Below are 15,288 nucleotides of genomic sequence, written 5' to 3' on the forward strand. Positions count from 1 at the left end.
GATAGATAGATAGATAGATAGATAGATAGATAGATAGATAGATAGATCTCTGACACAATAAGTGAGTTTAATAAAATATGGGTTAAAGATGGTAAAAGGAGGATTCAGTGCTGAACTGGCCTAACTTTGTCAGAACAGTTTACACCAAAAATGGGGACTGGGCTTTGCATCATCTGGACTGATTGCTGTGATGACCAGGGGCAGGAGTGTTATTTTGGCGTGAGAGCTGGGCACTACAGTCCAAAAAAAGGAACTTCTCCAAGCCCCAACTGTTATATATTCTCAGAATAAAATTATCCATACAGAGAACAGAAACAGAATGGCAGCTTGTTTTATTTTCAATCTCCACCACCTATCCCTAAATCAAATCTTTTCTGGACCAAGATGAACTCATAATTTCCAGGGCTGATCTTACCCAAAGCAGTACCTTCATGGACCCAGAGGCCTGTTTCAGACTGCCAAAATAAAGCTGCTTTGGGTCTCTTTGGAGATATGCTATTTAAATGATGCATGGGTCCTAAGAGTCCGGAGGTTTCGCCAAAGCCACACTCCATTCCTAAGCACTGGAGTGCAGCTTTGGTGCAGCATCTGGGTTCTTAGGACCCATGCATCATTTAAACAGCATACCTCCAAAGAGACCCGAAGCAGCTTTATTTGGCAGTCTGTAACAGGCCAGAGAGTCTAGGCAGCAGATTTTATCTTCCTGCCTCCAATGTTCCTCTGTGCCTGCTAAAAAGAGTGAGCTCCAGTCCAGAGAGACACAGGCAACGAATGGAAGACGATTTTGATTTCACTTTTGAGTGTGAAAAGGCCAAAATACCAAATGTGAAGGAGGGATAGAAGGTCCATTCACACTACACAATTATAATACTATTAGTAGAGTTTTTACTGCCATGGCTACATACTATAGGATCCTGGGATTTGTAGTTTGTAGAAGCACTAGAGGAGTTCTCTGGAGGTCAGAACAAGGCAGAATTCTAAATGCACCTCCCTGAACTGTCATTCCCAGGATTCCATAGCACAGAACCATGGCAGTTAAAAGTGGAATAACACTACTAAAATTACATAGTGTGAATGGGAACAGGGTCCCAGAATACATAGCATAAAGAAAGAAACATCCAAGAAATAACCTATGTAAAACCTTTTTCTAGACATTTTGAAATTGTCTCACCTTCACTTAAGATTTCTTTGGACGTTTCCAGTTTCTTCTGCTTTTAAAAAGGGAAATAGCAATATCTATGCTCGAGAGCAGCATGGCATAGTGGTTTGAGTCTTGACTACAACTTTGGAGACCAAGATTCGATTTCCCACTCACTCATGGAAATCCACTGGGTTACCTTGGGTGAGCCACACTCTCTCGTCCTCAGGCGAGGGCAATGACAAACCTCCTCTGAATAACTCTTGCCAAGAAAACCCCATGATATAGGATCGCCCGAAGTTGGAAATGACTAGAAGGCACATAACAACAACAACAACAACAACAACATGGTGAACAGATGTTAAATAGGGCAATGACGATAAAATCACCTTGTATAATAGTATATATGGAACATATATATGAATAATAGAATAAATGGAACAAATAAAATAATGTCATGTGGAAAAAGTATAATTTGATCCCTAGTCTATTTGTCTAACTATAGTAAGACAGTATAGAGTTAAAGTCAAAGGCATTAAGACTTTATTTAATGTACACATAAGGAGACAGAAGACAGACAAACTCATTTCTGGATGATTCCATGCTGACCTTGTTCCTGATCAACCTTCTGCCAGATGTAAAGTATGCATGGAGCTTGTTGTATCCCTGCCTTCTCAAAAGTGACCAAGAGGAAAACAGTTGTGCTTCAGAAAGCCAGGAAGTTAGGAAATGAGGCTACACCATGAAGACCTGAAATAGCATCCATCCATCATTTTGAAGCGTCATGTAATTCTTCTTCCTTTCAGCAACTTTCAACACTATGCTAGAGTCATGGGACTTGTCTCACATGACACTGCCATACAAAAATATACTGAAAGCATTAATTCCAAAAAATAACTTGTGGAGACCCAAATGCAACTAAGAAGTATCCACATTCTTTGCGAAAGCAAAAAATAAATAAATAAAATCTTATCATATGGATTTATTTATGTATTTATTCAACTTGTACTTCCCACTCACTTGGCACTCAAAAACAGTCACAATAAAATATTAACTACAAGAACAACTAAAGAAAATTGCATAATAAAAACCAGTATCAACCATTAACATTTTTTAAAAGAAAGCAAAAATAAAAATGATTATTATAACAGAAGCAGAAAAACCTCAGCCTTAACTCTCCAGTGCAGAAGTGCCCTCTAGCAGAACTCCTATGACTTAAAGCATCACAAGAAGAATTTTTTTTATTGTGAGATTAAAAACCTCTCAGCAATTTTAACAAGAAGTGTAGAGGAAAAGTTGGAACATTAGGTCAGGGGGGGAAACAATGTGACACACAAGAAGATACACAATACACTCCATTTCTTGATGAATTTGCAGCCCCAAATCTGTTACAGAGAGTCCCTCCGACTCTCTGAAGCACATATATGCAGGAATTCCAGAGTAGAAGAGAAATCATCCTCTTCCCTCTGCTGATGGAAGCAGAAGGAGATAGTTTGCAGGAGTTAGTTTATACAATTCAAATATAGAATTAATTTAGATGGTTCACCTGGGCAAAGGGATGGCAGGAGTAATCTAGCAGGTTCAATTTCCAAACCAAATATGGTAGCTCTGCTGATAATGGAAATTTATCCTTAACCCATCTTTGGTCTGAATCCATCTGATTTACTTTCAATAAGAAAGAATAATGAACACAAACTCTTCCACTAGGTCCCAAGAGTTTTTGATTGGTGACACACACATCTCATTGAAAAAAATAACCAGACAGTACAGCCAGCTCTTCCTTTCCATGGGTTTGCCATCTGCAGATTGAAGCATCCAGAGATGCCCCTGCCCTATTCTCCTCAATGACAGCACATGATGCACCACACCAACATGGTCTCACACACACATTGTGCCATCATTGAAGAGAATGGAATCTGAGGTTCCATGGGGGGGGGGAGGACAAAGAGCTGATTATATTTATATTTGGACATCCAGTCTAGTGAGCATCTGATTTGACATCTTTATTTACTAAAAAAAAAAAAAAAGGACAGCTGGGTTACTGCAGGTTTTTCATGGATATCCAAGACGAAGAGGTGGAAAATATGTGTATAAATAAAGGAATATTTCACATGTCTGTAGTTTGGAGAGGAGGGGGCCCAACTACAGCTGTTAGAGATATACAACTTGATGGTAAGTCAACCACAGTACATCTTTCCACTTGACCAATAATAATGCTCAGGCACATTTGTTAACACAGTTCTCTCCTCAGAATTCTTACACTAATTTTAATTTAAGGAGTGGCTTTTGTATATGCACACAGATTTAGTGCAAATTACCTATGATGGGGCATGTAGAATGTTCTGAGTGAACCTTTGGTGTAAGGGTCTTTATGTATACGTTATGTCCTTACAATCAATCTTACATATCATTTGTGGTGGACAGAAACATGAATAGTGCCTGAATGGATATGAATCATTATGGACTTATATGAACTACCGGTCATAAAACATGTGCTGTAGGGATACAACATGCTTGGAAGCAAGGATCATACTTCTTCAGGCTATGTCAACATTTTCTTCCTGACTCAGATTCTGTCTGCACTGGCGCAAGGCAGCCTCAGAGCTACCCAACTCTACCCATTGTAAAGTCCCTCTATTCTGATGCTGGGTGGCTGATAGCACGTGCATCCCACTGAACCACCCGCTCATCCACCACTGCTGTGATTCACTTTGCTGTGAGGTCAGAATGAAATGCCCATCCTCAATCACATGGATGGACACCTTGTTCTGAACTTGGAGCCAGTGAGATAATAATGCTATGAAAAGTACAAGGTAGTAGAAAGAGAGGAAGACCGCATGCCAGATGGACAGACTCAATCAGGGAGGTCACAGACCTGAATTTGCAGAACCTAAGCAGAGCAGAGGACAGTGAGGTCTTGGAGATGTCTCATCCACAGGTCACCATGAGTCAGGTTTGACTCGAGAGCAGTTAACAACCACAACAAATTAAAATTTAAATAAATAAAGTAAGCAAGTAAGTTTTTCTTCTCAGTTCAGCTAGATGCCAAAGACTGAACCGGACTTTAGGCATACAAAGTATGTTATATATAATCAACAAGAGCGGAATCTGGCTCCTTACTAGGTCAGACAATTTCAGTCTTTTGCTCACAGGTCTAATCAGAACACTGCAGAAGAAAACCTTTTCATAAACTGACTTTTTCAGGTCAAGCTCTGATTCTCATTAATCAAATCTTTCTGCTTTCTCAGTTTTTTTTTGTTGTTGTTGTTTTTGGCTTGGAATATATATAAACTTCTTTTAAATTAGGGTTGGTCAAGTGTGAAAGGCTAGGGTATCACATTAGCCTGAAGGACACCTTGGAGGGTCACAAACACCCCTCCATCCAGCAAACATCCAATAGAACAACTCCCCCCCCCCCAAAAAAAAAATATGCCGGAGAGAGATAGTTTTGCCATATTTTAAGGCCCTCTAGGCTGTTAAAAAAAGCTTTTTTTTAACAGCAAGAGGTAAGTGGCAGTCACATTGTGTCCACTTCTTGTTTCAAAAAAGGCTTCTCCTGGGCCTAAATTGCCCCATGGGGGGGGGAGCAAAAATGTATTTAAAAATAGCCTCAAACCCCATAGAGAACATTGGGAGAGGAGTGGAGAAAAGTGCATTTTTAAAACCCCTATGACAGTGGTTCTCAACCTTCCTAATGCTGCACCCCTTTAATACAGTTACCCATGTTTTGGTGACCCCCAACCATAAAATTATTTTCACTGCTACATGCAAATATGTGTTATCCAATGTTCTTAGGTGACCCCTGTGAAAGTGTAATTCGAAACCCAAAGGGGTCCCAACCCACAGGTTGGGAACCACTGTCCTACGGGGTCCTGGGAACCACAGAATGGCCCTGAAGCATGCATGTAGTCTATGAGCGGCACTCTGCCCATACCAGTTTTAAATGAAGGGTTCCCTTCATTAACTACAGCTGTGAAATCATGTCATGTGTTTAACGAAGAGAAATTTATAGAAATTATTTTGAAAGTGTGATTTTTAGTTTTTCTAAAATAACAATAGCATTACACGCTTTCAAAGATCTCTCAATTGGGCGTTGGGATAAAGGATGGGTTCAGTCACTTTTTGATCATCATCCAGGCATCACCTTCGCTGATAATATAATCTCATTACCTCTTCTTTCAAATGTAAAGTGCTAATTTCATAGCAGGTGGCGCCGTAAACATAACACAATGAAACTTTTATTGTACTTACCTGTGGGCAATCCTTGATGTAGTGTCCCTTGTTAAAGCAAAGATGGCACAGGTAGTTGGGTGGTGGTCTCTTGCTGGGTTTTCTAGCTTCTGATGAGAGAGAGATGTCAGAGAAATGTTCAGTGAGGGAACTCAAGCCATCTACGATGTTATTCAGGGAGCCATAGGGAGAAGCGCTCTTGTATAGACTGTTGCTCAGTGCCTGCCAATGAAAAAAGATGAAATAATTGAGATTTTCTTTTTCCGATGACCTATTATTTCTGTGGGGCTTTAAGTTCAATTTGCATCAGAAAAGACAATTCTGTGGGCAGAGCAGAGCCGATGCTGGAAAGAAAAATGATGGCAATTTTAAAAGGATAAACTGACCTATACTTTCCTTCATACAGTTATTTATACGAAACAAAGTATAGGCTTTTGTAAACTTGCTATGACAGTTAATGGCAGGAAACCACGGCTGCAACCAGGTCATACTTCAGAGGTGCTTTTTGGTTTTGAGAGCTGAACAAATACACTGGGTAGCAGCTCTAATCAAGACAAGTTTCCAATATCCTTTCTAGTTCAGGAGGCTGTCTTTTCCCATATCTGAGCATCACATGCACTATGAGAACAACAGTTCCATTTCCCCCCCCCCAGTGCTGAACCATAAAATATTTTCCTACCGTTAATAAATGAGGGTAAATTCTCTTTTGCAGTCTTTTCTTGGTAGACAAAATGAGTCTGTTCATATATCAATATGAAATACTGCAGTTTTTGACTTCTTATAAGTCTCAAAGATATTGGAGCTGCAGCAGACAAAAATACGTCAGTCTTCTACTGTGCCATTTTGAATACCCTGCTCCATTTTCCCAATTTGTCACTACCTTCCTCGGAGATCACATGCACACCTCCTTGAGCAGTAACATACATTCCTCTTATACTGTTTTTGATAATGTTTCCAGGCTTCAAGACAACAGATGCTGGAAATGTTCGAAATAAAAATGAACTGTACTACATTTGATGGACTTCCAGTAGGAAGGGAAAAAAAATGGGGCTCAAATACATTGTATAATTAATAAAATGCTTCACATTAATATAAACTTTAAACCAAAGGTTTTTCTATTAAGCATGATAAAAGAACCAATTGAGAAAAAATATGGACGGATACTTTTTCATATGTTAACTGTTGCAGGAATGGTTTATGCTAAGTCATGGGGGAAAAAGAGACCGTGCCATTAACCAAGGAATCAACATGGAAGTAATTCAAATGGATAAATTAACTAGAAGTATACAAAATGAAAGATCTAATAAATATCTAGAGGACTGGGAGAAAGCACTGAATTACGTATCCTAGAAATATTGTAATTATGCGATTTATTAAAGAATAACGCAAAAAAGGAAAGAAAATATATAATAATTTAGCAAAAGAAGCAAAAGATTTGTTTTTAGGCAGATGTATAATTAAGTATTGTAATGTGTCTATATATGTTTGCATTTGAGTTTAGAAACAAATCGGAAACTACAGTGGAATACATATTTAAAATTGTAGGACAAACATGTAAACATTTGTTTACATTTAATGTTGCTTTTAATTACATTTAAATTACATTTATTTTTGTTTGTTAATTAACTCTCAAAGCCAGACATACAATAGCTGAAGAAACGAAAATAATGTATGAAGTATTGATGTTTAATTAATTGTTGGGACTTAAATTTAAGTAGGACTAATAGTGATGTGTGAGTGCACAGAACGTAAAACTTATTTTAATGATCTTAATATAACATTCACCTGTCTTTTGTAATGAATTGTTTGTACTTTTTGTCTTAGTCACTTTTTTAATGTTTTTTGTTGAAAATTAATTAAAAAAATATTTTTAGAGAAAGACTTAGTCCACCACCTCCTTCCATATAAAGATATACAGTTGTCCCTCCATATCCACAGATTTTGTATTCACAGATTCAATCATCCACAACTTGACAATATTAAAAAATATATAACTTCCAAAAAGCAAACCTTGATTTTGCCATTTAATATAAGGGACACCATTTCCCTATGCCATTGTATTTAATGGGACCTGAACAGCCATGGATTTTGGTATTAGTGGGGGTCCCAGGCCCAAACCTCAGTGGATACCAAGGGCCCACTGTATTTCTAAGAGGGTCTCTTATATTATCAGCACTATTCATGTGCAACATTTTTGCCATCAGTCTGGAAAAAACCAATCTTTACATCATCTGCTGCATCTGGAGATGCTCAAACAGTTGTTTCCCTAACAAACAGAAGCATTTTATGACTCTTTCCACACAAGTCCTTTGGCTACAAATTTCAAGATAGACTGAGCAAATATACAAATAGGAGCAAATTCAAGAAACAGAAAAGCAACCACAGTTCATTCCACATAGATTTAAAGTGACTAAGGGGTTACTTTCTGTCCTCTCCCACAATCACTGTGTGGTTAGAGAACATGGATGGAAAATGTCAAAGAATCTCTCTCTCCCTCTCTTTCTCATTCTCTCTCTCTCTCTCTCTCTCTCTCACACACACACACACACTCTTGGTATCCAAGGCTATTCTGAAGGGACAATTTTAAAACCTGGAAAAAGAAAGAACAAGAAAAATCTAAGAGTAATTGTTCATTTGTGACTGGTTAAAGAGGCTCTAAACATAGTGTTCTGGGTTTTACAGTCAAATGGTAACAAGGAGAACTCAGATCTACATCTGTCTTAGATTTTTCTGTGGAACGCCTGCCGTGATTTAACTATTCCCTGATGAATGTGCCCTTGTTGTCTTTCACCTCCTTGGGACTTCTGCTCACGGTAGCACGAAGGTCAAACCCAGCAAAAGCCAAGGCTGTCCCACTCCGAAGCTTCAACCCAGCAGGAAACCAATAATCACCTGGATGGAATTAATCTTCCTAATAGTAGCAGCAAGTTTTTATTCTTTCAAAATGCCTTTAGTAATGACTTGGATGTCAGTAAAGAGTGGACCACCCCTCTTTGTAATATAAAATCCTGTAGCAGCCATTTCTTGTAGACCAGGGTGTGCCCCCCCTCCCCTTTGGCAAATAATTGTTTGGAACATAAGAAAGAACCCCTTCAATTTGTCAGTGGGACCATTCATACAGTACATCACATGAGAAGAGAAAGGGGCAAAAACACACAATCCAAGCTGGTTCCAAGATACAAGACTGAGAAAGGGGATAAGAAAAGTAGCTGCTTCTGAACGTTTTCTAAGAAAAGAAAGAATATGCATGCACAAGTTTGAGCATGACAAGTTTGTCCAATCTCAGCCTCCTATGAAAAGGGAGTTGGAAGAGTATAGGTTCAAAGGAGCCACTTTTAGTTTTGAGGCTCTGATCTCCTCTGTCCTTATACTCAAGTTTCTTAAAATCAATTGCTCTTTAGCATCACTGTTGTTTTCAGTAACAGATGCTGCCCCGTCTGCTAAGGAAGCCATTTTGTATATGAGTAAAGCCTCGTGACAGCCATTTCACACAGGGACCCACACCATTTTCTTAAATTGCCCTCCAAAAGTTTATAAGCCCAGTACTGAGAGTCTGTTTTTCAAAACAGTAGATCTACTTGCCTAAGCTGATATAAGCAGGACACAGGGAAGATCTAGCATTTCACAAGGCTCTCCTCAGCTCCATTTTGATGTGTGGCTTTCTTAAAACTGCAGTCAGTTGTCTGTTCTCTACCATATGGCACTGTGTCAACTTACAGTGCTGGTGACTAGCCAAACAGCAGAATATTTTTAAGCTCTAGGGATGATTTTCTGGAAGTTGTTTTCCTGGGAGCAAATATTACAAGCTAAGCAATTTCCTTTTCATTTGTCTCTGTTTACTTTTGGAGAAAATTTTATTGCCTTTAATTGTTTTCAAATTGACCCATATAAAAAGAATAACTTAAAGGCCCACAAGAATAGAATCTGAGAACTACTCAACTGTAGCAAAGATTCACTATCCAATGTGAAGTTGAAGGCTCCCTATTCACTGCCAATTTCTAAGAGTGTGAAATACACAGTATAGGTTGGAGAAAAGTATACTTTAAAAAGAAATCACAGGTAGAGACTAAATCAATTTGTGAAATGAATCTGGATCAGATCCTAGAAGACCCGAAGAAGCTTAGTGCACAGATGAGACCATTAAAACTCATCTTAATGAGGAAACAGTTGTACAACATAAGAGACAGAAAAATGCTGATAACTAGTTTGGGCTGTTAGCAATACTGGCTTTGGGTAGTTGGAAATCTTTATAACAAGTATAGGATGACCAACAAGCACAAACAGACATGCATCTTTTATGTCACCATCTAGTGCTGCACAATTGGCTCGAGTACTTAGACTGCTCCTACCATTCCTTACCAGGCCAGTGCTGCTGGTTCATCCGTATCTAACAGCTGGCTCCATGTTCACTGGGCCTCATTCCTCACCTACAAATCCCTCTCTGAGCTTATACTATGGGACAAATGCAATGTTTATTATGGTACAGGAATAGAGGAAGGGATTGTAAAAACATGGCACATGTATGCATGCAAACACATGCATGCATGTTTTTCCCAATGTCACTGCCAAGAAGACCAGGCGGGGGCATTCACACTAGATATTTATAATAATAACAATAATTTGTTTTATTTATATACCACAATTCTAAAGATCATAGCGGTGAACAGCAAGTAAGCTAATTAGCAAGTAAGCTAATTTGCCCCCAACAGTCTGGGTACTCATTTTAGCGACCTCGGAAGGATGCAAGCCTGAGTCGAGCTTGGGCCCTTTTGCTGGTCTTGAACTCGCAACCTTGTGGTTTCGAGTGAATGGCTGCAGTACAGGCATTTAACCACTGCGCCACCAGAGCTCCCATTATAACACCATTATTCCACTTTCACTGCCATGGTTCCATCCTATGTTATCCTGAGACTGGCAGGTTATGGAGGGGCATTCTGAATTCCCAGCCAAAGTGCTTTTCTGGTGCCTCTGACCAAACTAAAAACAAGATTTCATAGGATGGAACCATGACAGTGAAAGTGGAATAAGTTCTATAAATCTGTAGTGTGAATGGGCCCTTAGCCTTCAGCTGTTTTGGAAGTGACTGTCCTCAACCACAGTAGCTTTTCCTTTGCCATGTCACTGAGTATAAACTACTCATTTACATGAGAGAAAGTAAAGTAATGTACAGTCAGACCTTTGTATCCACAGATTCTTTATACACAGTCAAGCATCCACAGCTTGAAAATATTTTCAAAAAAATACAAATTCCAAAAAGCAAATCTTGATTTTGCCATTTTATATAAGGGACACAATTTTACTGTGCCACTGTATTTAATGGGACTTGAGTAACCATATATTTTGTTATCCATGGGAGTGGGATTCAAGACCCAGCAGATATAAGGGCCCTCTGTATAGCGAAATGCAAAGAAATGTATGGGAGAGAAAGTAATGTATTTGCACAAGAGAAAGTAAACAAATGTAGAGTGGACTTTCCTTCAGAGCTCCAGTGTAGAGATGATAAAGATCAGGTTTAGAGACAATTCCTTAAAAAAGAAGAAAGCAGTCATACTTCCCTGTTCAACAAAGCCAAGTGAAAGTGGCATATGTTTTATATGGAGCAGCTAGAGAGAGTGTGGCCCAAGGAGACAGATATTGTGGAACATCTAATAAGGAAAGCAAGGTAAAGTCAAGCAAGTCTGAAGCCAGGTTTTAAGAAGGCAAGTCAAGCAAGGCAAGCCTATTTTATTTTACTTTATTCTATTCCTATCCTGCCTTTCTCCCAACATGTGACCCAAGACATTTCACAACAGGAACTAAAACAAAATACAGTGAAAACAATGGATACTAAAAAAGTTAAAAAACAAATAATCACGCTAAAAATATTTCTTCCAAACGCTTTTAAAAGGCCTTTGAAATGATAAAACACACAACACACCCCAGTTTATTTTTAAAAAAAGCTTCCTAGGTCAGGGAACTCCACAATCTGGGAGCTGCCATCTTACTGAAACAGGTTAAGGTTCCAATGTGCCAAAGCCAAGTTAAGTGGCTAGCACCTTGGATAGTTCCATACAAAATTCAAGATAAAGGGTCATACAAGCAAACTGAAACATTCACCCAGATGACCCTTGCTGAGCCATAAATAGTAGTGCAGCTCCACTTGGGTGACTGGTTCCCAAACTGGGCAAAACCTCTTCAGTTAAAGCAGTGGTTCCCAACCTGTGGGTCGGGACCCCTTTGGGGGTCGAACAACCCTTTCACAGGGGTCGCCTAAGACCATCGGAAAACACATATTTGCATGTAGCGATGAATATAATTGTATGGTTGGGGGTCACCACAACATGAAGAACTTTATTAAAGGTCATGGCATTAGGAAGGTTGAGAACCACTGCGTTAAAGGTTTAGTAGCCACTGACCCCAACAGTGAAGGCAACACTGTGGTTCTGCTGAGATTTCTGGGCCCAAATAACTGGAACACCACAGGCCAGTGTAGGTCTGGAAACACAAACCATACAACACATACTGCTAGGACTAATAAAAGTTTTATCCTCCAGCATGGTTGTATTCAAGTGGTCAAGACTTACCAAACTTCTTCTTCCCTCACAGCACAAAATGCAGGACAAGGCAGGCAATCTCACTGCAGATGTTAATCAGAAAGCTGTGCATCATGACCAGCTGACTGACAACCAAATATAGATTATTCATAGAATCCTTATTCATAGAATCATATAGTTGGAAGAGGCCACAAGGGATTCCCTTGCCGTGCAGGAATACACAAGCAAAGCATTCCCAACAGATGGCCATCCAGCCCATTTACAAACCTCCAACGAAAGAGACTCCGTTACACTTCAAGACAGTGAATTCCACTGTCAAACAGAATTATTCAAAACTCAACTTAAATACTTTGTGGCTTTGTCTGAGCTGCTACTTAACCTATACTACTTTATAGATGCAGCAGAACTGATTTATAGGCATTTTCCCCCCCTTGGGCCACAAAATCCCCCCCCCCCCCATATAAAAATAACCTTGTACCCAGAAAATAAGCATATCCAAGAGAATGGAGAATGGCCTCTTTAACATGCTTTTTTACCTTTGTGCAAGAGAACTGATGTTTTTATGAGGGGTGCTAGTTGTCATGTATGCAGTCCGCACTTTCCATACTCTTGTAAATTCTGTTGGACCTTTTTACTGAAACAACTTCACTGTCTACTGATTGATTTCCAAGAGAAAAAAAATCAGTGTTGGCTTTGACCTATACAGCTTCTGTCAAGACCATCTGAAAGAGCATACACATCTCCACATATGAACCTGCCTGCCCATGTATTAAGATCCTTGGAACCCACCATTGTCACAGCCTGGTTTCCAAGGACACATTAGATTTTTCCATGGCTACTCTGAGGTTATGGCATTCCATCTTGTGGGAAGCTAGGCTTGCCCTCCTTGCTATCTTTCCAACAGCAGATTAAGGTCTTTATATTTAAACATCCATTTGGTGAGTAAATGGTTATACAAAAAGTTGTTTGAATTTTTTAATTAAGTAAGTTTTAAATGCTTTTTTAAATTGTTGTTCTTTTAATATGATAGCTAATTTGGTGGTGCAGTTAAAACTTTTTTTTTTGTCATCAGGTTTTTACTTGTATCTTTTCCTAACCTTGGTGTATAATGCCTTGAGTCCTGCACTGGGAGAAAAGCAGACTAAAAATAATAAAATCTGAAATCATAGAAGGAAAAACTTTTACCATTTGTCTGCTAACAGTATAAATGGAGGACCAGGATATACATTAAGTTAATGTGCTGGCTGTGTGCCGTAATAAATGAATGAATCAAGTTAAACACATCTTTGTTTTTACTTTAAGCATCAACTGGCAGGAAAGGGTGATTGTCATGATCGCAGCAAGTGAGGAAAGGAAATTTAAGTCTCTTTTTTTCCATGTTAAATTCCCTCTCTGAAGCTAGAATCTGGACTGGCTGCTGTGAAGGCACCTGAACAAAGATTTCCTGCTTTGCTATTGCTGTTCCCTGAAATCCTAGTTTCTTCATATTGCTGGCTTGGCAATTTTCCTACTGCCCTCCAGATGAACCCAGCTCCTACCCTTCCTGCTGCTTGCTTGGCTTTGCCTGCTTCCTTCCCCTTTCCCAATAAACAGTTTGCCTAGATTTTGGATTCTGACCTGAGCAGTGGAAAATATAACTACGGACTGAGCTTTTACCTGGCCCAGGTACAGATTTTTAAAAGCAACCAAAAAGAAATTGCCAAATGGCTACTCTAACTACACTGTCAACCAGTCCACAGCATAGCTGGAAACCTGGTCATTTCTCTTCTTCTTACTTGTAGTCATAGTAGGACTGGAGGGGCTTACTCATAAGGAAGTGCTTTCAGGATTGGCCCATCACTCACTGGAGAAATCTTTGTGATTCATGCAATCCACAAGGGTGACTATTTATGGTGGTACTTTACAAAGGGGAAATCATTCTAATAATAAATTATGAAAAGAGAAAATCCTATGAAAGTCTCAAAGTACTGTCAGCTTCTTCCAAAAACCTCTCCCTGCTTCTAGAGGCTGCTTTCATTCACTTTCTCTTACACATATTCTCCTATGCAGATACATGAAGCAGCTTTTCGTTCCACTGTTATGTTTCAAGAGAGGAAGCTCAAGGTCAAATCTAAACATGAGTTGAAGGGAATGCTTTAACTGTGTACGCCTGACTGCATATCATTTTGTTTATTTTAAATAAAAGAAGTCATCACAGGAGTCTTTTCAGTTTTCCCACTGACAATCTCCTCTAAAGCTACTAAAATTTTACTCCACCCAAGTTACAGCCCCACTCTGGAACAAGGACCCTGCCTCTGTTTTGTGGAAATGAAAGAACTGGTCAGCTGCATGCAATGAATTCAAAAATGTTCTTAAACCCATGCCTAGTTGAGAGGTCACTCACAGTTACAGAAGAATATAGCTACAGATACAGAAAAATCCACTACGAACATGTAAGAGTTTTCTTGTGGGTCCACATGGACGGTCAACAACTCACCAGTTTCAGTCAGTGTAACCCAGTCCCATTTGGATAGAACAGGGCCTGAACCCATGACCTGTTGCTTGTAAGGCATGCATTCTGTCACTGAGATATGGCCTTTTATTTCAACCTGAAGTATCTGAATTGCAGTACCTACAGTAAGTACAATTAGTGTATATACTCATGTATAAGTCTAGAAATTTTAGTCAACAAATTGACTTAAAAAAACTGGATCAACTTATCCACAGGTCAATGTAAGTACTGTACTTTAACACTTATAAAGGGAGACATCCCATTTCTCTGAACAAAGTGCTAAAAGGCGACATCTTAGTCCATCCTGGGAGCACCAAAAATAAGAATGGATCCTCTCTTCTCTCTCATCCATCCATCCTTTAGGATGAGGACAAACAGTTTATTTGGCATCCTTTTCCTTTACATCATCCTTTGTTACATGCCCCTAAGTTTTACCCTCAACTTATCCACGAGTCTTATCAAATTCAAAATCCATAATTTTGGGCCCAAAACCTACCCTCAATTTATACATGAGGTCGACTTATAGTCGAGTATATAACTTTTGCAGACTGCACATTCTTTTTACCTTCTTTAAGGTCATCTTACTAACCCAGCCTGCTTCAGAACACAGTGCAGAATAGGTAATTGCCAAGTATATCAGTATCTTGTAGCACCTTTGAGACTAACTGGAAGAAAGAGGCTGGTAGCATGAGCTTTTGTATACTTGTGCCTACTTCCTCAGATGCATGGCTATGTCTTTGAATTCTACCAAGTATATATAACATATAGCAGGGCCTATGATGGGCTACATGTTGCAATGTATCTGAAACAGGAGTGCATGCACAAACATAGGGATGACCTGACAGAAGAGAGTTCTAATGCAGATGTGAGGAACATCTGCCCCACCGCATATTGCT

The 15,288-nt window shown here is 39.2% G+C and overlaps 1 protein-coding gene across 1 annotated transcript in view; it reads right to left on the minus strand.

Annotated features, from left to right (window-relative positions):
• ZCCHC24 (zinc finger CCHC-type containing 24) overlaps window positions 1-15,288 on the minus strand; it is a 147,232-nt gene that overhangs the window by 104,477 nt on the left and 27,467 nt on the right. Inside the window, 1 exon segment of the mRNA XM_042457852.1 lies at window positions 5,390-5,590. Coding sequence (XP_042313786.1) covers window positions 5,390-5,590 — 201 coding nt within the window.

Source organism: Sceloporus undulatus, chromosome 3, assembly GCF_019175285.1.
Source record: "Sceloporus undulatus isolate JIND9_A2432 ecotype Alabama chromosome 3, SceUnd_v1.1, whole genome shotgun sequence".
NCBI lineage: Eukaryota > Metazoa > Chordata > Lepidosauria > Squamata > Phrynosomatidae > Sceloporus > Sceloporus undulatus.